We start from the raw sequence: 27,453 nt of genomic DNA, 5'->3' as shown, positions 1-27,453 counted from the left end.
CGTATGATACAGCACGCACATGCTAACCATTCGGCCACCCCCCCCCCCCCAGTTGTAATAAAATACAAATCATGTCCCTTCCACTCTGCATGGAAGATGAGCATATAATAGCCTTAAAATAAACATTTTCCACCAGAAACAACCCTCTATGGTGCCATAAGATATACATACTACTTGTTCTAAACCATAAACTCTTGAGTTACAAATCTTAATTCTTTAGTTGGTCTAACACATGGTTTTTTCTAGTTGTTGAAGGAAATGCTTTAACTTAGTCATTTCCCATTCTTTTTCAGAAAGAATTTGTAAATCTATATATCACGCCTTAGACCTAGTTCCAGTAATGTTATTACCTACACTGTATTTAATCTGTTGAATATGGTACAATTGTAACACCATTATTAGAAAAATTAGGAATTAATAAAAAAACAAACTGGGGTTGTTGTTTTTTTTTCAAAACTTGACCAATTTAAGTCTCCATGTTAAGTTAAATCACTTTAGTAAGACCAATTTCCATTATAAACACAGGCACTTAAAGGGATTAAAATTTCTTACATTATCTTGTTTTGTGTACTATTACACAATACAGTAGGATACTGGCCAAGATAATGTAAAAAGCATCTGAAATTTCTCTTCCATTATATCAACACCCAAATTAAATATTTAATAATGTTTTTGGATAGATTTTAGAATTTATCTGTAAGATTATCCCATGTTTGCTGCTACCAAAAATATACTATTCAAAAAAAGTAGGGGATATTTGATTTTGGGGGCATAATACTAAAATATGCAAATGACTACGAAAAAAGTCACTATAGAACCTAACAGAAGAAACATTTCCAGTTACATGTGACGCCCAAACGCACCAATAGCTACCGCATGGAATGCAGGTGATGCTTGGGATCATCATGGGGGTCCAACCCAAGATTTGCACGACTCTGACTTTGAATGTTACAGTCATTGTGGCATTGAATTCCAGGGTGGAAACATCAGTTTAATTGTTTTAGTGACCAGAAAACAAATTTTGATGTGCGTCGGCTTACCCAAAATGAAAGGTTACGTGCCCTTGGCATGCTACAGATCGACACAACACAGGCGGTTGTGGCGCGGACGATGAATGTTTCTCAGTCTGTCATAAGCAGGCTATGGTCCAGATACCGTGATACACAATCTGTACAGGACAGACCACGCTCAGGTCGACCAAGGGCGACAACTCAAGCCCAGGATCGATTTATCCGTACCTTGGCCTTGAGAAATCGTGTCATCACAGCAAATCAGATCAGCGCTCGTCTTCAAACAGACACTGGTGTGAGAGTGAGTGGCCAGACGATTCGGAATCGACTGCATAGGGGTCACCTTCGCGCCCGACGTCATCGCGTGATCCCTTGTTTGAGAGATCATCACATTCAGGCAAGACGTCGTTGGTGTAGGGATCGTCAACACTGGGATAATCGACACTGGAGCAATGTGATGTTTTCAGATGAGTCAAGGTTCACTGTTGATTTTTTGGACAGACGTAGGAGGGTGTGGCGTCGTCGAAACGAGCGCTTCCAAGACGTTAACGTCATCAGACATGATCGATTTGGGGGTGGTTCTGTTATGGTGTGGGGAGGCATCACTGTTGCTGGAAGAACGGCTTTACATGTTGTTGCAGGGCGTGTTACAGGCCAGTACTACCGGGACAACATCTTGGCAGTCCATGTTGTGCCGTTCGCACGACGTCATGGCCGCCGTTTCATCTTCCAGGATGACAACGCAAGATGTCACAGGGCCAGGATCGTTACAGGTTACCTCCAACAACAGAACATCACCACATTACCTTGGCCAGCACTGAGTCCCGACCTCTCCCCCATCGAGCATGTCTGGGACATGCTTGGACAGAGGTTACGTCAACGTCAACAACGTCCTGCCAATGTCCAAGAACTTGCTGCTGCGTTGCAACAGGAATGGGACAATCTGGACCAAAATGACCTTAGACGTCTCATTAGGAGTATGCCACGTCGGATCAATGCTTGTTTGGCAAACAGAGGAGGATTTACCCGTAACTGACTTGGTTGTGATGCTGTGGTAACTTTGCTGTTTGACCCCGGGTATCATTTTACCCTTATAATGGTCAGTCTGTGCCTTACTTAGTCTAACGATCATTTGGAATAAATCGATGAATGTGAACTTCATTTCATTTTGTCATTTGTTTCTTCGTCAGTTTCATTAGGTGACTTTCATAACACTTAAAAATCAAATATCCCCTACTTTTTTTGAATAGTATAGATACTGGTATTCTTAAGGGCAAAAGAAAGAAGCAACTTTCGGGCAAAAAAAACTATTTTCAGATTCTGGTTTCTAGCCATGTTTATCATGCCTATATTTTCCAATACATGTACCAGTATATGTATGTATGTAATTAAAAGTGGAATAATGGAACTTTATTAACCAACGTCAGATCACGATTGTCCGAGCATGTACAGTACACGGCTTGAGTTTGAGAACAGAATCGCCGTACACGGCCGAAAAACGCTGAGTTTCATGGGGTGTCCTTGGCAAATCGCTAGCGTGCCAAATCGCGATGGATCACACAGTTTCGCGGTTGATCACAGTGTTTTGTGGTGGAACACGGTGAATTGCTTGCCTGCCGATATCGTCCCGATTCTAGCATGTTGAAGAAAAATGTACTTTACTACTTATATGTAAGTTGAATACATGTACGTTAATCTTGAGTGAGGAAGCGAGAGTCAGATTAATAGTCTACAATAACTTTTAATGCTGCCGTGAAAACCTGTACTTATGTATAATGTACAGGCCGGTTTGAATAATAACCCAATGTTCACCGGCAATCTATATCGGTTAAAATACTGAACGTACATTATATTAACAATTCACACTGATTCTACAGAAGAGATGAATTCTTACCAGTACCGAGTATATATTCAGGAATAATTATCCATTAAGCACCTTTCCAACCTTTTTAAAATAAATTCAAGACATACACATACAAGTGATATCCAATAAAGTAGAGTTGGTTTTTTTTTCCCCCAAGTCAAGGGTTATTTCCAAACTACAACATATTAATGTTTTTAACCATTTTCTAACTTCCCTCAGTTATGATATTCGTTTTTTTAAGACATAAATGTGCAAGTTAAATGAAATAACTCATCAAGTCAAGAGTTATTTCCAACAGACAACACAACACTTTTTGATCCGTATGTGAAACTGTTTTGAGATGAACTTCCGACTTAATATTCAATAAAGTGATTCAGCACCGACAAGTTTTCACCTTGAAGCATGTTGAGTTATTCCCGACAGACGACTAACATAATGCCTTAATAACAACCGTTAAAGCAATGGATGGAGCGGAGATGTTTTTAGATTATGTATTGATATTCTTGTTCTATTATAGAATCAGAATGAATGACTCATCAACCAATCAATAGTCGGGTTACAATACCCAATAGTATTCTTGCTTAATAAATTCCATGGCAATCAATGCCATGTTGCCCCACAGAGACTGGAATTTAATTGGGTCAGGTGAACCACATCAGAGCAACCAGTGTCTTTGGAGATGAAAAAAAAACATGACGTGTCTACACAAAGAATAAAAGCCGTCTACCAAACAAATTGCGTTTCCTTTGAACTTTCATATTGAATACATGTAGTACAGAAAACGCATGTTGCATCTTGTCTGTTGGCTATTAAGACTTCTGATATATTATTTCCTTGATATTGATCAAATTAAAAAACATGACTGTCTACGCAACGAATGAACTCAGTCTACCAGACAATTGCATTTACTTTGAACTTTCATCTTATAGTACAGAAAACGTATGCTATTATAGAACTTCGGTCTAACAGGATATTTTTTTTGTAACAATATTATTTCTTTAAATTGATAAAATTCAATCAACTGTGTGTCAAAGTTATACAAAGGCTGGCTGAAATTGATTTTAGAATGGTATCTCAACAGAATCTCTCTTTGATTTTTAACGTTGAACCCAATTTTATTTATTTCATTGATTTCATATTCCCTTCGTCTTCCACATGGACTTCTAACGATCAAAGGTGTTTTTTTTCAGATTTACATACATACTTGCAAATAGAGGAAAATTATTATTTTGAAATTGATAAAAATTAAACTGTTAAAGTTAGTTATACAAAGGCTAACTGAAATTGATTTTTAAAATAGTTTCGCAACAAAATCTTGTCTTTGATTTTAAAGTTGAACCCCATTTTATTTCATTTTAGTGATTTCATATTCGCTTCATCTCCAACATGGACTACTAACTACAATGTATTACAATTTACAAGTAGGATCAAAGATTTTTATTATAAGGTTTACAAAGGGAAATTTATTATAGGTCATTTTCATTGGGTTTAATGTCCTACTGTTTTGCCTCTCTCATTACGAATTACAACTTTCAAGCGTTCTTTAAGGTGCAAGCCAATGTGAACACAGGACAGGACCTTTTGCCTTCAAAGTGACTTTATTTCCCAAAACTCAAAAGGGAGACCTAAGAAATGCACAGAATCAATTTGCTGTTTGTCATGGCTTTGTCTTGCTTTGTTGGTTTCAGTAATTTTCAATCATTTTATCTGACAATTGATGTTATGGTGTACATGTATGGACCTACACCATTTCTAAAGCCCTGACTTCATTAGATATTGTCTACAACAGTAGGAAGAAAGAGAAAGAGAAATGGGGTTTAATTTCTATTAATGTCCACTCAACACAAACTAGGTCATTTCGGGACTAACATATGGTTCAATTTCATATGCCTTTAGCAGTGGGAAGAAACCGGAGGACCTGGAGAAAACCCACGAGGTTGGACAGGCGACCCTACTCCTTGTCATGTACAACCGGGAAATCGAAACCACGCCAGTTGAATCAATGACAGACCTTATGATACATTCAGCCATCCCCCCCCCCCACTACAAAAGTAAGACATTGAACCCTGCTTCACTTGCACCTACATGTAAAATCTTTTCTAGACTATTTTCTAAGATAAATTTATACATACACCTACAGTAATTAAATTCATCTGATTTACAGAATTCAATCTAATGCATATAGTTACCAGAGTCAATCATAAATAAAGATATGATTGAATCTCTAAGAGGAATATCAGCCCAAAAATAGTTTAATTCCAGTCAGCATTTACAAGGATATGATGAATTAAAAATTTATCAACATTCAGCGTCTACTGCAGAAGATATATAGGATACAGTCAACACAAATACGCCAGAAGCCTCAATCGAATGACAATCTCTAGCGTCTGATCGTTCCAGTCTACACCGATAGTATTCATTGCGCATGCTCTCCAGATAAGAATATGGCATCAGTCATCACCGTTTGACATGACTTGCGGAATATGTTTAGCCTCGTTCTTTGAGTCCCTTGTTCAAAATTTCGTCTTAAATATTGGATATCAGAAGCCCATCTTTTCCTGGTACGATCACAACATTAATGTTGATTTAAATTGACAAATAATTCATGTTTTCAATGTTGAAGACTTTGGACGATATTCAGTTAGACTTAGCTACTTTAAATTTTGTTTTATTAATCAAATGCCAAATAACATATTTCAGTACTTATTACCGTGGATTAAGCCGTGAAAACAATTAGATGTGTAGGAAAAATGCAAATAACCACGGCTCTAAGTAAGGCAGGGTATATTGTTACAAAAAAAAAATATTGTGCTACTTACAAATTACCAAAAAAACATACAAAGAACCAGATGAAAACCAGAAAGAACAAAAATAGACCAGTCTATACATACACTTCACAACTCTTTAGCTACTTCAACATGGTTTATAATAAACCTTTGTCAGTCTTCCAAATACCAGCCGATAACATCACATACAATAATATCTCAAAATCATAATCACATACGATTTTATAAAAATGAAATGAAATGGGGTTTAACATCCTACTGTTCTGCTCCGAACTGGGATAATGAAGACGGGCACACGCCATACAGTGTGCTATGAGGGAAATTTTGCCCGGACAGCGGCACTACGGCCTACTCTTATGTTTACACAGGACCTTGGTTTTCTGTCCCATCCAAACAACTAGACAGCTGTCCTTGTCAGGCCCTCCGTCCTGCATCACTGACAAGGGGGAACCACGCCGGAAAATCTGGATGAACTTTTTTGGCCAATGCAGCGATCGAACACCCAACCTCCAGGCTAGCGAGCCAGCATCTTACCCACCATGACCCCCACGATGTAAAAGATCATCGGTTATTTTTCATAAGTTTACATAATGGATAACGAAACGAAAATCGATTTTATAACGTAGACAATTTCAATATTCATAAAACAGTATATGCTCGTTGGTCATGCATAATATGTAGCTTATGGCCTTAGAAAGTAAAATATTTTTCCATATATGTAAATCCCGATGTCTGTACATCTCTATTGGGGTTAATTATTGCTGCCAATTTCCATACTGCAATATCTCAATATATTCCAATGTATATTGTAACATTTCATATTTCCTTAAAGATACATTATGTAAGATTTACATAAAGAGCTACCGGTACCCATTCTTGTTTAATAGCTTAAAAATAGATGATGAAATATGAATACTGAAAATTTCAGTGAAATTACTTTATTCTTAGTGATTCTTAAGTACCATTGCCACTGAAACAAAGTTTTAATTTTCAGTTCTATTATAGGCAGTCACTGTTAAAGTTAACCATAAATATGATATATATTATATAGACACTGTCTATTTACATCCATTCAATATTGTCAAAAATTAAGGATGAAACAATTAAAAAATTAAATATATGCAGACGTCGTATCACAATACTGATATACATGTATAGTAAATGTACATATAGTTCTACATGTACATATTTGACATTTCCACAAATGCCTTGTTTGGCTACATGTAGGTTCTTTTAGCAAGAGACCAGAGCTAAAAAAGCATCATCAGTTACTGAGTTATGTACATGTATCTAATTGATTTCCTGTTTTCAAAAGAAGCCTTTTTTACAAACAGCCGAGAATTGATTGATGTTTCATTTCTTTTTTCATTATATTTATAACAACACTTTGCTACAGTCATTCAATAACCCAATTGTTTTATTATTAGTATAAATCATGTGTTGCGTTTATCATCTACGTACATGTATTTACATATTTTTCTATTTTATTTATCATTTTCATGCCTAATTAGGTCTATTTAGCATTGTATATTATGTACATGTACTTCTACTCTGTCACCTTCAAAAATGTCATAGTTACGATCGCTTTTATGTAACCAAAATAATAAAGTACCGAGTGGGGTTTAACAACCACTCAACACAAACTAGGTCATTTCGGGACTAACACATGGTTGAATTTTATTTCAATAATTTGCTTGCACGGAGGGGTCTTTAGCAGTAGGAGGAAACCGGAGGACCCGTAGAAAACCCACAAGGTTGACAGGCGACCCTACTCCTTGTCACGTACAACCCAGGAATTGAATACCAAGTGTGAGCCAAACTGGGTACTGAGTCCAACAGCAACACCAATATAATGATTTTAAAGCAACAATTGCCATTTGTTAAGTTATATATTTAAAATATGTTAAAATAAAGCCTTAAAATACATAGCATCCATACACACAGTCTTACTTTGTTAAAGAATAATCTTATAAGAGATACATTATGTAAGATTTAGATAAAGAGCTGACCGTTTTTGCTATAATACATGTGCATATATGTAGTTCAAAAATAAATAATGTAAAATGATTATATTGAAAATTTCATTTCAATTACTTTATTCTAAGCCAAGTTATCATTGTTTGAAGTTTTGACAAGATGTGTGCACTGATTGTTTATTATCACAACCACGGTACTGATATATTCGAGACTTGGACTAGTTCCCCCATTTTCAAATGAAATCATTAAATGGTCGAACCGTTCTAATCTGGTTAAAATCTCGAGCATCCAATGGCATCAAGAGTTGATTATGGTCTTGTCATGTTAATAAATGTCTAATTAATAATTTATATAACATTTAAGGTCTAAAAGACCTGCAATAGGCAGATTAGCTCTTGAATAATATATCCTTAGTTTAATCCTATAGTTATTTGTTAATTACTCAACACTGCCTGTAAAAGTAAACAGTTATAAACCCAACACTCATTATCTAATCTAGACAGACCATTTTAAACTACGCAACAGTAGGAACCAAATTTTTTTTGATGATTCTCAATAAATTTGAACAATTTGCCAACAATGGGTTGAAACTGAATCTTACAAAACTCCACATTTCTCAAATACGATGTTTGTTTACGGAAAGTGGTGTTCTAGAGATACATGCATAACCAGAGAGAGAGAGAAATGATGTGCATTTATCAAAAATATTGCAAGTACTGGAGCATTAACTGTTAGAATTTATAAATCAATATGCATATTCAACAATTAGCATTATTAAAAAGAGAGAGAGAAATGGAGTTTAACGTCCACTCGACACAAACTAGGTCATTTCGGGACTAACATATGGTTTAATTTTATTTCAATAATTCGCTTGCGCGTAGGGGTCTTTAGCAGTGGGAGGAAACCGGAGGACCCGGAGAAAACCCACGAGGTTGGAAGGTGACCCTACTCCTTGTCACGTACAACCGGGGATTCGAAACCACGCCAGTTGACTCAATGACAGACTTTATGATACAGCGTGCACACGAGCATTATTAAAGGATGATTAATGACAACAAATTAGTCTGGTTTTCATAAGACTTCATTTCTCCAATAATAGTGTGGTGGGTAATTTATAAACAACTAATTATATCTAGTATAAGAATTGGTGAAATACCCAAGTATCAGACCAGTCAAAAATCTATAGAGTCTAACCAATGAATATTAACCAGAGTAAATGATTACACATTTATTTTTGTTGATAAACTACCGGAATACTCTGATCTAACACTGCAATTTTGAAGTGACATCAAATGAAAACACTACCGGTACTTAATGGTCATATTGTCATTAGTCACATATCCGCAAAATCATTTTGCATCAAATTTTTTTTAGAGTGTCTGATTTCACACTGAAAATTTAACATTTCAAATGTTTTGAATTTAAATTATATTTAAAAAAAATTGATACTTTTATCATTTCCATATGATATAATTGACATGAATGGTTTCAACTTTATTGTAGTATTTAGTGTCATCTATTTTGTTTATAAATAATACTGTCACAGTGTCAGTATATAAAATAAAATATATATCTAAAAATATATATGAAATCAACAACAACCTGGAATAAATATTTATAACGGCATAGTTTGTTTGGCTTTTTTACCATTCAACGTCTAGGCCAATGACATTCTGAATGACAGCAGTTCGGGAGACAGGAGGAGACTGCCGTTGAGTGGATTGAAGACGTACTACGGTGAATGAATGGCAGTGGGAGTTTCTCATGGTAACATACATCGTCTGTCACGTCGGCTACCCCCACTTCTAGGCCCTTAAAAACAATAACCAGTTAATACATTCACGAAACCTACCTAATATTCTATCAGCATATTTTTCATCTGTTAGTAAATATTCTATATTCCAAGTTAATTTTAGACGAGATGAATTTCACAGCATCTATTCACATCTATATCTCAGAAATACACTGCGCATGCTCTAGTAACTTTCGGTATATTTATGACGTATCGTCTTTGAGACTCGCTATACCAGACACACACGAGCACGCAAATGTAAATTTTCCAATTTACAAATTGTTCTTGCACAGATAAATCGTTATATTTTGCCCTATAATGAATGCATTTTGGTGAATCTTCAGATTAAATTATATGGATAACACATGTGTCAAAATATGTGACCCTGTTACAGGCTACATGCGTATGATATCGTGTTGGGTTAATTATAAACTATTTAGATCTATCTAAATACCATCCAATTTTTAATAACCCGGTTGCTGGGATTTAAGGGAACTTTTCAAATTACTCAAAATAAATTTTTTGAAATATAAAACTTATAAATGAAGATTAGTTTAGATCGGTAATCCCGTTCCACGTTTTATTACATGCAGACGTGCGCAGTGGGTATTTCACTTGGAGAGCTTCACTGAACGGAAGTGACACAAACCATTATCTTGAAATGGACCCTGTAAATAAATTTTCTGCTAGTCAAGGTTGTCCGGTCTCAATAATAAAACCCCGAAACTAGACACTTTCCACTATACCTAGTCCACTAAGTCCGCCGTAACCCAATATCTTCCAAAACCTTTGACATTGAAAACACGATTTTTTTTGCAATTTAAATCACCATTGGTGTTGTGGTCTTACCTGGAAAAGATGGGTTCCTGATATCCAATATTTAAGACAAAATAAACATTCTACCATTGGTACACGAATCGTGTACCATAATGCGTTTCAGCGCCATTTGTAACAAGGTGCTCAAAGAATGAGGCTAGACATATTCCACAAGTCATGTCAAACGGTGATGCCATATTCTTATTTGGAGCGCATGCGTAATATATACTATCGGTGTTGACAGCTGAAATAACCAGACGCTAGAAACGTCTTTCGGTTGAGACTTCTGGCGTATTTCGTCGAATATAACTGATGACAATTCACAGTAAAACGGAAACGATTGAATGTAAAACAGTTTATATAAATTCATATTGCATTATTATATGTGCTGCGACCCATTTGTGCCAATTTCTAGGACCAAAATATTAGCGATTTAGCTCCTTTAAGTTTCTCTATTCCAGTTACTTTTTTAGGTGTGCTGGGAAAGGTGGTATGTACAGTCAGAAACATAATTGGCTGGATACCTAAATTCCGACAATTTCCCAGTGATTTTGTAATAAAAAAAGAAATTTAATTGATGAGCATGAAGCTAAATTTGTCATAATCTAGAACAGAGTGTACACACCTGTCCGAACCGGTGTCCGAACGGTAATGCAATGAAATGAAATAGGATTTACCTAGAATAGCAGCGTGAGGAAAATTTTGTCCCGCACAGCGGCGCTATGGCCAATTCTTATTTCGAATTTCAGCTGTCAAATGTTCTTTGAATGACTAACGGGATATCTACAAAAGCAGTTGTTAAGCGTTTTATGACTAGGGAGAGAGAGAGAATGGGGGGGGGGGCAGTTTAATATCCATCCTTTGGAGCATCTCATTCCCCAACGAAACCATATTGATGAGAAATTACAATACTTTTTTTTCAAAAATTGCATATAAATCACCTTACGTACATTCATATTACATTAATATATTTTTATAGAACCATTCTTGTCTATTTCAAGGTTCCAAAAAATAGAGCCATACGCCCTTTAAATTGGGTGGATCTGATGAAGTACTTCAATTAAAGATACATTATGAGAGATTCGATAACGAGTTGGCAGTTCTCACTATAATAATTGAAAACTAGATAACGTAAAAGGCAATTTGCTGAAAATTTCATTCAAATTGATCCACTATGAACCGAGAACTAAGCGAATGAAAATTCTGCCTAGCCTCGGTCATCATTACTAAAGTCAGTACGGTAAACAGCATAGTCTCGAATATCCATTTAATCGTTTAATCGAGAAGGAAAGTTCTGCAGTAAATCAGCTCTCAATCCACTTAAGATCGCAGGCTAGCATTACCATCTAGAGTTGATTATGGTCCGGATAAGTTAATTAATGTCTAATTAATAATTTAGATAACATTTCAGGCCCAAAGAAAGACCTGCAATCGACAGATTTAGCTCTTGCGTAATGTATGTTTAAAGTAACGATGTATCTGTCATAGATCCTAAAGGGACCACATTTGTCGCTAAAATATCAAATTTATCACGACTTAATCCACTCTAATATGTACTCTGATTGATTATTTAACATTCGATTAAGAGAACAAAATCAAAATACCAACGTTAGATAATGTCCCGACCTGGATTCAGTCGGATTTCAAACAGGCCTATCATTCAATTTTCGTGGACAACTGAAGGCGGGCTTATTGCACAGAGAGCAGCATAGATCGATGAAACTTAAATTCCACATATCTTTGTAAATACTGAACTGGGGCCTGTTTCACGAAATTTTAACTAAGATAAAATCCAAATTTTAGTAATTTGATTGGATAATATTAGATTGATTTTAGTGCTTAGCCAATAAAAATTAAAGTATCTACTAAAATTTGGATTTTATCTTTGGACTGATATTCTTATAATATGAGATTCATCTTGACAATATTGTAGTTTGCAAGTCATTCATATTGCTTAAAATGGCGTGGCGGGACTTTAATAATCTGTCACAAATTCACACTGTTGAGAAGAAAACTATCATTTGATACAATTGTGGTCATAAAAGTTGGACTAATAAGTTGTAATTCTAAAATACCCTTTCCAGGCGCGGATCCAGAGGGGGCGAGGTCCAGGGGGTCTGCCCCCCTCCCCTGCTCAGGCTTGAAAATTTGAAGGGTCCGAGAAACTTAAATCTAAAAGCCTGAATCTGACCAAAAATTGCGAGTTTGTATACATTGAGTTGAGTCATGACTTTCATTCCACTGTGGGAAAAAACAAATAGTCACATACAGCTCTGACAATTAGCCAAAAATGTCGACAGCATAAATTGCCATCGGGACCAATTGACCCCACGGCAAATCGCCTATTGACGACGGCAATTTTTTAATACCGTACTGTATGAAAATATAAGTTTATTGAAATTTAAAGAGTTTTATTAACGCTGTTCGCCTGTTGACGTTGAATATTGTTGTGTTTGCTTTTTAATTTTATCGGCAGCGTTGATAAGAACGCCAGAGTGCCCTGGTGCTCATCAACGTTAACAGAAAGCTCCAGCTAAATGTCGAGAATATCGTTGGACAGTTCATCAGAAAAAAGCCACGCCGACTTTTCTCTGCATTGCACAGTTAAAGTGAAGGTCCCACATAATTTTTGGAAGATAAATCTGTTTAATTTTGTGTGAAAATTTCCTGTAAACCTCTACATTTATGATTAAGCCTGTGCAACAATTGCAAGCTATATTATTTATTTTTATGCGCTGAAAGTAAAAACAGTAAACCAAGTGTATAGACTTTTCGTCTGTGAAAGTTTGTGCTCTGGAAAACCCCGACCAACTTTCCTATACTTAAAGGAGCTAAATCGCTAACATTTGGGACCTAGAAATTGACAAAAGTGGGTTGCAACGCATATAATACTTTATTTTATGATCAGTAGTGGAATACCGCGTTTTATCAGTGAAATAAAAGTGTTATTCCACTGGCTAGAAGCGGACAAAGTAGTCCATGTTGCTTTTACCTAAAATGATTGTAAAATCATAAAATAAATAGAACATTTGTCGTTTTGTCGTGAATAACATATTTTATTTCATCTCTAAGCAAGAAAACGTTTATATTTTCACTCATGCTACGCATTCGTGAAAATATAAGTTTTCTTGCTTCTCGATGAAATAAAATATGTTATTCACTCTAAAACGATAAATATCCTCTATGTAATATGACTGTATATAAACTGATTTACATTCAATGGTTTCCGTTTTTACTCCAATTTCAAATCAGTTATGTTCGGCGAAATAAGCCAGCAGTCTCAAGCGAGTGCAAATTTCTAGCGTTTGGTTATTCCAGTCTACATACGCCGTTTGATTTGGTGCAATGTGTCTAGCCTCGTCCCTCGAGTCTCTTGATACAACTGGGGCTGAAGCGCATTATGGAACACGATTCGTGTACCAATGGTAAAATTTTTATTTTGTCTTAAATATTGGATATCAAAAGCCCATCTTTTCTGGTAAGATCACAACATGAATGTTGATTTAATTTGACAAATAAATCGTGTTTTCAATGTTGAAGATTTTGGATGATATTGAGTTAGAGACTTAGCTACTTTAAATGGACTGGTTACTCTAATAGTAAATTGATACTTCTAATAAAGCTTGTTAAGAACAACCATAATATGGTATCTGAAGGTATTTAGTTCCACGTCTGTGAAGGGAGCATTCCCCATCAACATTTTAAGGACATTTTATGCGATTTTATTGGCGATTTTTAGACCTGTAATTTTGGAATTTACCTTCCAGAAATACGTCAGAATGCACTAAATTGAATCTAATTTACCAAATTTTTCTGGGGGAGGGCCCCCATACCCCCTTACGACGTTTAGCGCCTTCGGCGCTCGCGGCGGTGGGCTACGCCCACCGCAATAAGTTAAGCAATTATCCAACCTAGACCCCCCCCTCCATACAGTGTGCTATGAAGGAAATTTTGCCCGGGCAGCGGCGCTACAGCCTACTCTTATATCGAATTCCAACTGCCAAGGGATCCTTTACGTGCACTCCAATGTGTACACGGGACCTCGGTTTTTCGTCCCATCCGAACGACTAGATAGCTGTCCTTGCCAGACCCTCCGTCCTGGATCACTGACTAATGAAGACAGACATACGCCATACAGTGTTCTATAAACGGGGAAAATTTTGCTAGGACAGCGGATTACCTGCTCTTATATCGAATTCCAATTGCCGAGGGATCTTTTACGTGCACGTCAATGTGCTATCGCGGCTCCGTTATGCCAAACTAGATCCACTTGTTTTTGAAAACAAACCTCAAGTAGTAAAATAAACCTCGACTTAATCCATAATATTTAAAATTAAAAACATGAATTAGAATTCAGTATTGGTCCATTTCAATATTGTTATCTTGCCGTGAAAATATCAATCTGATCAAAACACAGATTTTGTTTCGTTTCGTTTTTATAGTTCAAAATTTCGTTTTACTTGTCTTTACTTCACAAAGATCTGGAAGAGTTGTTATCATTGACGTGTTCTGGCAGATGTGAGGGATTAGCCAATGAAAAGGTCTGTTACGGCGAGCTTTTGGCCTTTTGGTGCAAGGAACTGTGGGTAAACCACTAGAAAAGTCAACGCTGATTGATTAATTGATGTCTGACGTCATAGGGTCAAAAGCCACACGTTTGACCCCTGACGTGAACTCCACAATAACTTGTCAGATCTTCTTGTAGTGTAGGCCATCGAAAGTATAAAAATAGAAACGAAATATAGATCTGTATTTTAATCAGATTGTGAAAATATGGCATCCAAATATCTAGTATTTAAGACACAATGAACATCAGTACACGAGTCGTGTATTCTGTGGTTTCGGGCGCCATTTGTAATGAATACAGAACAAAATATCTTACATAAGAATGCGGAAGTAATTAGTAATGGATAATTCACAAACGACAAAATAATAATTAAAAAAAAAAAACGTATTTTACCGAACATAATACATTAGAAATTACAATATTTATTTTAAAAACTAAATATACTTTATATGCATTCATGTTACATTAATTGTGATTTCAAGCCCATTTTCGTCTATTTTAAGATTCCAAAGAATAAAGCCATACGCCCTTTAAGAAAGTCAAAGACAAGTGGAAAGCTAAACAAGTTAATTGATTACTTGAATAATACTCCTATGGGGTATACTTTGACTATTCTGTCCAATAACCCGCATTATAAACCTATAACGGTAAATCTCTTTGATCTTTGGGGATACTCTATGCCCGGAATAACTTGCGGTCTGAAAGTCGGTGGCGGCTTTAGATATATACAGGGGAATTTGGGGTTATTCTTCTGAAAGTTTTGATTTAAACCTGTAACGGGTTATTCTTCCAGGATAGGTTTTTTTCCATAAGAAAACATGATATAAGGTTTTTCTTACGGGAATTCTGTGATATTCTCATTTTACGTACATGTAAACATAGACGGCTTATAAGCAAGATAAAGTCCTCGACTTCGGTTATGCTGAGGAAGAAAGACTTCAGAAAAAAAAATCTCGACAGAAAAACATCGGCCTGCTGGCCTCCGGTTTTCTTTTTCTTGGGTTATTTTCTTCAGTTTTTCTTTCCCCAGCATAACCTCAGTCTCGTGCTCATTTGACTTAGTTGAGTCAAAAGATCGTCGTTTGGTGGATAGGCCTACTCGCCGATTTGCGTCAACTGGCCGAATTTTTGTTGGTGTTATTAGTGTTTGATGTAAAATTTTCTAGGAAAAAACTGACATCCAACAAAACTAGTTAGCATGCACAATGGTTGTCGAATACAAATTCATTTTGCGAATGGGCTAATGTTAAAGGAGCTAATCTATATATATATATATATTTGTGACTGTCGTTTGTCTGTCTGTCTGTTCGGGGTTGGCGGCTACACTAGGTCTGCCCCGAGTCTGAAATTTGGGGTATTGAATCAGGGTTCACTTCAAATTTATTGAAATATTTATCCTTCAGAGAAATATTAATTTTAATCCGAAAGAAATAAATGAAATGAAATGAAATGGGGTTTAACTTCCTACTGTTCTGCTCCGAATGGGCTAATGAAGACGGGGAAAAAAATAAAATCAGTTACTCGCAATAACGCTATTCCAAGAAAAATGATTTAGATTTCTACTCCCCTAACATAAATTAACTTTCTAAAATGTATTACAAAAAAGATGAATTCGCAATAAAAGTTGTTTTTTTCTCGGGATCCGTCAACTATTGATCCATGCAGACAATATATATTAGTTATCAAGTTCAGAATTTTTAAATATTTTGGGTATTAGTTTTTGTTTTCTTTTAGATTGTGGTATGATATGATATAATATGATAACAGATTTGTTACACAGATTACAGAGTGGTTTTGTAATCTCTGCGAACATGCTGTTCAAAAATGTAATGGAAAGGGTTGTTCCCCCTGCTTAACACAACAATCTTACTCTTCCCGTCTAATTCTCAAACCATAAAAGTTTCATTTCTTTGAAAAATATAAAATTGTATTTCATATATTTAGAGGTGTTTATTTTTATAGCCAACAACCGCCGAAACGGTTTTTATGTGTAACCAAGTTGTTACTAAATGGCCCATGAAAACAAAACTGGGCGATGAACGGTCATAAATGGCCAGTGAAAAACCCTGCAACGGGGAAAATTTGTTCGTCAATATGAAGGATAACTAAACTAACTCTAAAATCATCAATCTGTTTCACAGAGAATTACGAGTCATCTAATATCTCTGTAAAAGATGACTGCCTTTAACACGTGCCGTCACAGCACGCGGCGTCAACCATTGGCTGAATGGCGCGTGCATTGTTTACATAAGACGTTACTGCTTCGGGCAGAATGCTGTCTTTTAGTCATTTTAATACCCCTTTACACTAAATAGGAAATAATTTTTACCCACAAATACGTCAAACGTCTTTATTTATTTTTCTAATGCATCATAAAAATGTTTTAGAATTTAATTTTTCGGTGGAAAAAAATTAATATTTGAGACTCATTAGGTCGCATTGATGTCATCCTTATCAGTGATTGTAGCGGCCTAGCGATTATTCACTGCTGATCAGTGTGTAAAATCATATGTTGCGGTATCGGGTTCAAAATGCCGTCTAGAGTAAAAAGTAGAAAATCATTTGTAAAGAGTTGAAAATTGCGTTATTAAGGGAACCATAACTGTTATGCCATTTGAAACTATTCGCGAGAGCAAAACTCTGGAAAAAAACCTCAAAACACCCCCCCCCCCAAAAAAAAAAAAAAAAAAAAAACAAAACAAAACAAGAAAACCAAAAAAAAACGCAGACAAATACAGTAACAAAAGCCTCAGCTATTTATTTTCAGTTATATTCTTTTGTTTTATACTAATATGAAAGTGTTTAAGACTATTTAGTAACTATTTGGTTGAAATTAAATTGTCTTGCGCGGTAGTCACTCATCATTTAATTTTATGCCTCCCTGTGAATAACCGAGAGACCTGACAACCAAGACATTAAACCCTACGTCACTTCTGGGGTTGTTTCAAAATAATCAAAATGTTTGGGAAAAAGAAAGAAAACTAACCAATATGGCGGGCTAGACATTTCTTCGGCTCTGACAAGTGGAAGATATTACTTATTGTTTATTATTGAACTTAGTATAATACTATTGACATGATTGACATCTAAGTTTAGATAGCGTGTTTATGAATTATAAGCAAATGCCATGTGTGAAACTTGCACGGACGTTTTGATTCTTCTAGACAATCGTAAGTGGATGCAATTTTGAGTTTATGATTTGTTTTTATTTTTCATCCATGCAATAAAATGATTGTATTGACATTATTTATTTACTAAATATGTAATCAGGAATAGAATCAAACAATTTTAAAGCCTTTTTTCTCAATTGTATAGGACAGAAATTATTTTTCTGTTTAGGCACAACTACTACTATGCAATAATTATAATGAAATGTAAAAATATTGTTGGGCGCAGTACGTTGATCCGGCTACTTAGGGTTAGGGTTATGGTTAGTAGTAGCACTAGTAGAAGTCAAAAGTAGGCTGGTCAACGTACTAGGCCAAATATTGTTACATTTTAGTTTTTTGATATCAGTTGTACATGTTGAACCCCAAGCTATGTAGATCTCATCTAACTGTGTCTGTGAGACTGTGATGATATTCAATATTCTAGTATTGAATTTAAGAATTTTACAGGTTGATTTTTAAGTACTGTAGTAGTATATGTTATCCATGCTTTGATGCCATCAAAGTTTAATGAATGAATTAATACACACAGTATCAGTTATTTAAGTTCTGTAACTGTTTGGCTTATTACTAACACACGGTACCAACTAGTTGAGTTCTGTAACTGTAAGGTTTATTTATTACCAGCACACAGTACCACCTAGTTGAGTTCTGTAACTGTTTGGCCTATTATTACTAACACACGGTGCCAACTAGTTGTGTTCTGTATTTGTAAGACCTATTATTACCAGCACACGATACCAACTAGTTGAGTTCTGTAACTGTTTGGCCTATTCTTACTAATATACAGTACCAACCAATTGAGTTCTGTAACTGAAAGACCTATTATTACTAACGTATGGTACCAGGTAATTGAGTTCTGCAACTGTGGGACCTATTATTACTAACACAAGGTACCAACTGATTGAGTTCTGTAACAGTACAGACTATTATTACTAATATACAGTACCAACCAATTAAGTTCTGTAACTGAAAGGCCTATTAAACGGTACCAGCTAATTGAGTTATGCAAATGTACGACCTATTATTACTAAATTATGGTACCAACTAATTGAGTTCTGTAACTGTATGGCCTATTATTACAAACATATGATACCAATTAATTGAGTTCTGTAACTGTAGTGTCTATTACTGCTAATGTTTTCCAATGCTGCAAACGGGTCAGGCTTTTGCTGTTTCAAAACCTGTTGTATTTTTTTGATGAAATTATCCGATTGGGGAATATCAATGTGAAAATCCAAACCACACATTATGAAAATTTGAATCGAGTCTTTAGAATCGACCTCTAATTTTTGTGTATGACACATTGGCTGAAACATCAACTAAACTTGTTGATCATATTCTTGGTATACCAGGGTTAGAGTTTGTACCAGTATTTCTAACAATAAAAAACCCTAAATAACCTGAAACAACAATACTATAAGACAATCATAGTATTTAGAAACATTTGAACATGCATTGGAAAATTAAAGAATAAATTTTATGGTATTATTTGCTTATTACTTTATTGTATTTTTTATATACTATACATGTAAATATCGTGCACTTTTAGTATTCCCCAATGTTGGCTTTAATGTTCTGTTGTTGTACAAAAGACTAGAGCAGGGCTGGATTAAGCTTTCATAAGGTCACTGGCTGGAAGTGTCACTGTGGCCCTTGCATTAACAATGTAAAGGGAACATAATCAGGTGCATGCCTCCTGTGGTTGCCTGTAGCTGCAAAAATATTATGTCCCCCTTGTTCAACTTTTCCGTAACATATGACATATTTATGGAACAAAAATGTTTTTAGAACTAATTTGGGCTCACCTCAGTGACCTGGCTGATAAAGAGCAGGCTAGACACAACTACAATATGGTAAACTGTTTATTCCTTTATTATAGATGATGAACGAGTTCACAGTAATGTTGGTTTACAGCTTAATAAAAGAGAGATACAAGCTGTTATTTTATATGTTGGAACATGGGCACAGAGGTAAGGAACAGAAGGTTCATAGTAGGTGTAGATCTGAAAATAAAGCTTGTAATACATGTGTCTGGACAAGCTTTCTATATTGTAGTACTGAGACATAAACAATGTGATATCAACTCTATTGTATTGCGTTAGTGATGAAATGAAATGGAATGGAATGGGGTTTAACGTCCTACTGTTCTGCTCCGACTGGGTTAATGAAGACGGACATATGCCATACAGTATGCTATGAGGGAAATTTTGACTGGACAATGGCGCTACGGCCTACTCATATCTAATTTCATCAGCCAAGGGATCTTTTACGCGCACGCCAATGTGTACACAGGACGTGTGTTTTCCATCCCATCCGAACGACTAGACAGCTGTCCTTGTTAGGCCCTCCGTCCTGCACCACTGACAAGGAGAAACCATGCCAGAAAATCCTGATGAACTTTCTCGGCCTACACCCGAATGTTAGTGAGTAAATGAAATGAAAGAAGTGGTTAAATTTCTAACCTTTCTACACCTACTGGGTTAATGAAGACATGTATACTTCATGTAGGCAGCAGATTTTTCATTGAGTCCACATTCTGGTCGGGTGAGAATATTCATGAGAAAAACAGAAACTAATTCTTGCAGATTCTCATTAATTAATTACCAAGTTTTCTAAAAGGCAAGAAACATGGAGCTTCATCAGATAATGAAATGACTTGAGATCTCATTTCTTTCATTACAGGCAATGCATGTGCTGTTACAAGGACTTCAAGAACATTGAAAAACTGAATAACCTGATTCAGACTGTATTACGGACTGCGATCCGCTTGATACAAACTCTGCCGACCGACATACAGAAAGAATTCGATAAAATTTACCCTAAAGATGAGGATCAAAAGACTAAAGATGAAGAGCAACCTGAAGTTGACAAAGAAGAAAAAACAGAGAAAAAAGAAGAAAAGGAAGAAAAATCAGAAGATCAAGAAGAAGAAAATGAATATTGGTCTTTAGAAGAAAAAGAGAAATTAGTTCAATTCATAACTAAAGTTTTTCTGATGAATTTTCCCCTTTATATGGCTTACAAACATTTTATCCACACATCATTGGAGGTAAATCATTTATTACATTAATTTCACGGAGAAAGTAGAATAATTGATGATTGGGGGGGGTGTGGATGGCCGAATGGTTAGCATACAGTCTGTCATTGAGTCAACTGGCGGGGTTTCGATTAACCGGTTGTAGGTGACAAGGAGTAGGGTTGTCTGTCCAACCTCAAGGGTTTTCGCTGGGTCCTCCAGTTTCCTCCCACTGCTAAAGACCCTTACGCGCAAGTGAATTATTGAAATAAAATTGAACCATGTGTTAGTCCCGAAATGACCTAGTTTGTGTTGAATTGACGTTAAACGACATTTCTCTCTCTCTCATTATTATGCATTTTTCAGATAAAATATCTTAATTTTTCAAGGCTTTATCAACACTAAATTGTACTCAGATTAATCATTTCACTTTTGATTAGGAAAACAAGACCGAAATATCAAGGGTAGATAATCACCCGGCTTGGATTGAATCAAGTTAAAAAGGTGGTCAACAAACGATTTAACCTAACACTTATTTGTGACACTGGCTTGTTTTTATTTTCTGAAGACGTTGCCGAATGTTGCGAAATTTTCAGTTCATCATATCTTTGTAAATACTGAACTGAATTAAACTATTTTTAGGGATTCAACTTTCATATTATTGTACTTTTTAAGCGATTCAAAATCAGTTACATTAGCCTCGAAAAGTTATTTGAATTCAAATTTATGTGAGCTCCACTAAAAAAAAATAATAATACAAACTTTCAGTAGTGTATAACAGTATCCATATTTCTTGTGTTGATGATAAATTATTTTTTTTCCTATTTTTATTTTGTAGGAGCTTTCACAACATGAAACAAGTGCACTTAACAATTATTGTGAAATCTCAGTAAGTACTAGTTAGATTATTTTATTCAATATGGTTGATTTTCTTGATTCATATTTAGTTTATGTATTCCATCTAAGGCTGCATAAAAGCAATATCCTGGTTCTGGGATTCCATGGCATTACTTAAAAAGACTGCATGACCAGATTTTTATTTTAAAAACAATAAAGACTTTTCAAAATTATTACATAGAGGATATTTGTCGTTTTAGAGTGAATAACATATTTTATTTCATCGAGAAGCAAGAAAACGTTTTCTTGCTTAGAGATGAAATAAAATGACAAATGTTCTATTTATTTTATGATTTTACAATCATTTTAGGTAAAAACAACATGGACTACTGCGAGCCAGTGGAATAACACTTTTATTTCACTGATAAAACGCGGTATTCCACTACCGATCATAAAATAAATGTTCATATTTTCTGTGGTAAAGGGAGGTAACTCTATTAAACCTTTCCGATTGAATTTGATGAGTCCAGGAGGTTCAAGTACACAACACTGTGCTAATTGACAATCATAAATGGCACTGGACAATAGTAATTTAGATAATTGGTGTCGATTCACCTTCTTACTTTTTAAAGATCTTTTAAATGCTTTCTTTTGTGGATGATAATTATCATGCTCCCTACTGTTGTATTCGGATCCTTGGATCCAGGGGTGTTACACATTTATATGTGGGTGAAAATAAAAATCAACCATTCTCCATGTTAGAATTCCAATCTCTATCTTTATTACTCTAAAAGGCAGAAGAACTACAACATAAGGGAGACAACTTGTGTCTGCTTAAACATAAGGTTTCAGACCACAATGATATAGAATATACCACAATATGACATCCCCCCGCGTTAAAACAAAATTCCATAGGAATTTTTGAAAAGAAGAGATATAAATGGAAAAACATTCACACACTATCACACAAAAATAAGAAAAGCTTAAATATACATGAGAATAAAAATGAGGGATGATACGATATGATACCAAAAATGAGAAAGTAGTAAAACAAGAACAATATTGAATGTTAATTAAAACAAAACAAATTATGAAAATTACATGTCATCTATAATATACATAGAAATCCTACGATAACTCCATTTTGAAATGTTCTCTATAAAACAAACTTGATTGAGAAGTATTGCTCCAACCTAATACTATATTATCTCTTTAACATACAAGTGTATATCAAATTATCCAACTATCAGATACATATAAACAATAATGATCTAATTTTAACTATGAAGAGTCTCATCATAATATAGGAGTGTATGATAAATAGCAAAAATAGGTTTACCTTCAATACAAGCTTAAACACATTGTGTAAGGAACAATTCTAAAAATATTTACTTTGATATTTACGGAGATTACCAGTTACTTGTAGAGTATTTTCATTAATTAACTCATGAGCAATATTACAAAACTCAACATTATGATCTATATTAATCCATTCACAACTTTGTTGTTGTTTTGGGCTAAATTTGACAAGCAATTGAAATTTACCAAATTTAAATCTTGCTCTTTTGATTTCAATAAAATTGTCATCATTCACAACTTCTGTTAAGTAGTTGAGTTGTTCTTCCATTTGAGGAGGTGATAACATAGATAAAGAGGCAATAGTTTGATTAGGTATACATCTATTAATATCAACAGAAGTAGTAAATCTATCATAAGTAATAAACTTATTATTAAATTCAGGTAAATTATAACCATTTTCATCTGTAAACTGATACAAACTATCCTTAGTATTCAATACAGGTGAATCATTGCTAGATACAGATTTACCTAATTGTTTACGTAATTGGTCAATATGTGTTAATCTCTTTACTGGCTCATTAGTTCTTATGAAACAAGGTTTAAGCCGATTAATGGAATAGACATCAGGCAAAACTCTACCATCTAATGTTGCTAAAATGTAATGTGTGCGATCCAAAATCTGGTGGACAATCAAAGGTCCGCACCATTCAGCTTTGATTTTCTTTGACTTAGAGGTTAAAGCTGATGAGGAAGGTTTCAGAACATAAACAAACTGTCCTAATCCATAAACTGGATTTGTACTTAGACTGTGTGAGATACTAACATTTTGACTTAATTGTTTGCGTTTTTGCAAATCTAAAATAGTAGAAGACATAGAATCAAACTTTTGTTTCAAATGTGACAAATAATCCGAATAGGATTTACAAAGACTCTTGTCAAAGTTCCAGTTGAGAGAAGTAAGATTTTTGGGTTCTTTTCCAAAAACGAGCTGATATGGGCTATGATTTCCAAGTTGTGGTGAAACAAATGAATTATATGCATAACAACTGGTAGAAACAAACCTGACCCAATCCGTACCAAATTGATTTAGATTGAATTTGAGAAGGTCAGATACAGATTTAATATGTCTCTCAACCAACAAGCTACCATGGTTTGCAACACTGATTAGTTTGTGATCTATTCCTAATGAAGAACAAAGAATAGATACCAATTTTCCTGTCAAAGAGGATGCTGCATCTGTAATTAATACAGAAGGAGGGCCAAAAATGCAAACGATCTTTTGGATGATAGCCTCACAAATAGTTTCCGCATCAAGAGACTTCAATGGAACACACAGTATAAATCTAGTTATTTCGTCGCATATCACCATTAAATGTTTGAATCCACTGGGTGAAGCTGGCATGGATTTAAAATCTAAGCAAAGTTTATCGAAAGTTCGAAATTCGGTAGGTATTCGTGGATGAAAAATACGAACATCATCTGACTTCGGTTTAAACTGTTGGCATGGATGGCAGCTGCTAATATAATTAGCTATGGTGTGAAACATCTGTGGAAAATAAAAAAGTTTCCGCATGGTGAGGTAAGTTCTGGTAATACCTTGATGACTGGATAGAATATTATCATGGTAAATACTGATTAAATTAGAACACATCGATTCAGGAATTGCCAACTGGAGACTAAATGTTTCATCCTTATGAATAATAAGACGAAATAATACATTATCATAGAGAATATATTCGTCAGATTTATTCTTAACCGATTTGGCTGCTGCACGGTTGGAAGGAAGTATACCGTGAGATAAATAGTCATAAATGGGTTTAAAATATGGTGATGTCTCTTGTTGTATACGCAGTTGATTGCAATCAATAGGAAGATTGTAATCTCGTATCATTTTTCTCTTGATGATTGAAAGTAATTTATCCAACTCTCGCTGTTTGGGAAAATGAGATTTAACAACCTGTGCAGAATTATGAACAACTGGGCTAGGAGGCATGCACAATTCAATAGGTATTTCAACATTGGGTGTGTCTGAGTCAAGGATTCGGTCAACAAGTCGAGGTTCATTGGGGAAAGTAGAAGGTGGTGCATAAACAGAAGACAAGGGAGTAGACTCTTGCTGAGTTGATTGTTGAATAGTATGAGACTTGTTGCCAGACTTTGATGTAGAGACGGCTTGTCTATCATTGGATCTATCTTCAAAATCACTGGGAAAATTATGAAGAGATTGTTGATTTGCTGAAACTGGAGGATTGGTAAGCATAGATGAAGAAGATAACTTTTGTTTTGAGGAATTAAGATCCGGAATGGGTATGTTCTGTTGTTTTGCCCACTGACGAGTTATAGGTCTTTCTGTTAAAGTAAATGCTGTAGGAACTACTGAATCTATCTCTGAATCATCCTCAAGGGGATTACGAGACAAAAAATCTGCGAGAACTAGCTCCTTTCCCTTTTTGTAACCGATCTTGAAGGAAAAACGGGAGAGTTTTACTAAAAGTTTCTGAAGTCGATTTGTACAAGGTGCACGTTTTGAATCAAATAGATGAATGATGGCTGCATGATCTACGTATGCATCAAATTCTACTCCACGTAATAAATACTGGAAATTGGAAATATTTATGAGTAATCCGAATAACTCTAATTCAGTAACGGAATATCTTTCACAAGCTTTTGGTAAGCGTTTTGAGTAATATCCTAACAGTCGTTCTTGACCTTGAATGACTTGAGTAAGGTAAGATCCTGTTGCAAAGCGAGATGTATCGCTGTAAAGGGTTAAGCGTCCGGTGCCAGAAGGCATATATAGAACGGGTGGCTTTACTAACAAAGATTTTACTTTAGTGAAGGCTGTTTCTTGAGCTTCTGACCATTTGAAAACCGAACGTTTATTGGATATCTTATGTAGAGGTTGCAATATGGATTGCAAACTGGGCAAGAAGTTTGACAAATAATTGACAGCGCCCACAAAACGTCGTACATCTCTGGTTGACCTAGGCCTGGGAAGATTCTGAATGGCTTTACACCTATCTGACAAAGGCTGAATAGTCACTAGGCCTTCTGAACCAAGTTGTATTTTATGACCCATATATGTAACTTCCTGACGAAAAAATGCACATTTACGAGGACAAATTTTTAAACCATGTTGAATAAGGGCCTTAAAAAGAAGATTTAAATGTTGTGTATGAGAATCAGTATCATGACTAAAAACAATTATATCATCATGGTGTGCGATACAGAAATCGTAACTACTTGGAATAGTTGCTAAAACATTATCAACTGTTGATTGAAAAACCGCTGGAGATATACATAATCCTTGTGTTAGTCTCTTAAAATAGTAATGTTTTCCACCAGAGTATGAAGATATGCCTGTGTACTGTTGAGCTTTAGGCGATAAAGGAAGGGAAAAGAAAGCCGACTTAAGATCTAAACAACTAAGAACAGCAGGTGAAGCGTTACCAATTCTCTTCAGAGTGTCTGTCAACAGTGGAAACGGATGATTTAAGCGCTTAATCCGCGAATTTAAATATCTGAAATCTACAACGACTCGCTTTTCATTGGTTCCCTTCTTTGGAAGAATCAAGACAGGTGATGTGTAGGCTTGACTACCAACTGCAAGTATTCCTAACTTCACTAATTTCTGTAACTCTTGATCAACTATACGTTTTTCTTTTTCGGTTTTAGGGTAAGGCCTAATATAAAAAGGTTTGTCATCAGTGACGTCAATATCAACTTGGATATTGGGACATTTTCCGATTTCGCCATTCAAGCTGAATGCTTCTTTATGTTTAGTCAAAAGCTGGTAGAAATTGTCTTTCTGGTTGGCTGTAAGAAGACTTTTGGTAAGGTCAATTGTAGAGCGAAATACAGAGTCTGATGAATGACTGGTGTAATTAGACTCATATTCTGTAGATATATTAATAGAGTCACAAACGAAAATGTCATGTAGTGAAACATGGGATATAGGTCTAGATGATGGAATATGTAATGTCTTGGAAGTTGTATTACATATTGGAATCACAGCACTATTTCTTTTTAGCTTGATAAGAAATGTTGAAGGACAAGCACTTTTAATCTTACTATTACATGTCATTAAAACCTCGCGATTGCGAAAAATACCTGGAATTTTACCATGAACAGTAACATAACGTTGCTGATTGGGTTTGACATAGACTGAATTAGATGTTGAGAATGAAATGTTGGTAGATCGACACTGCAAAACATTGTTATTAAAACTAAGGTTGGCATCCAACTTTGCCAATGTCTCTTGACCAACGATCAAATCAATTCCAACAAGATTGGAAGCAATGTACACTTCAAAAACTAAA

The 27,453-nt window shown here is 35.3% G+C and overlaps 2 protein-coding genes across 3 annotated transcripts in view; one reads left to right on the top strand and one right to left on the bottom strand.

The window, feature by feature from the left end:
- The window catches only part of LOC126822215 (HEAT repeat-containing protein 5B), a 102,119-nt gene extending 92,517 nt beyond the window's left edge, over positions 1-9,602 (bottom strand). For both annotated transcript variants that reach the window (XM_050550960.2, XM_050550961.2), the window contains exon 1: positions 9,490-9,602. The gene's annotated coding sequence lies outside the window, so the exon portion shown is untranslated. The remainder of the gene's footprint in view (positions 1-9,489) is intronic.
- Positions 9,603-17,792: 8,190 nt separating this feature from the next.
- The window catches only part of LOC126821593 (ubiquitin carboxyl-terminal hydrolase 34), a 32,640-nt gene continuing 22,979 nt past the window's right edge, over positions 17,793-27,453 (top strand). Inside the window, exons 1-4 of the mRNA XM_056100927.1 lie at positions 17,793-17,982; positions 19,862-19,952; positions 20,665-21,031; positions 21,837-21,887. Coding sequence (XP_055956902.1) covers positions 17,940-17,982; positions 19,862-19,952; positions 20,665-21,031; positions 21,837-21,887 — 552 coding nt within the window. The 5' untranslated portion in view covers positions 17,793-17,939. The remainder of the gene's footprint in view (positions 17,983-19,861; positions 19,953-20,664; positions 21,032-21,836; positions 21,888-27,453) is intronic.

Source organism: Patella vulgata, chromosome 5 (genome assembly GCF_932274485.2).
Source record: "Patella vulgata chromosome 5, xgPatVulg1.2, whole genome shotgun sequence".
Classification (NCBI taxonomy): Eukaryota; Metazoa; Mollusca; class Gastropoda; family Patellidae; genus Patella; species Patella vulgata.
The sequence above is the reverse complement of the archived record's forward strand: the minus strand, read 5'-3'. Positions and strand labels throughout refer to the sequence as shown.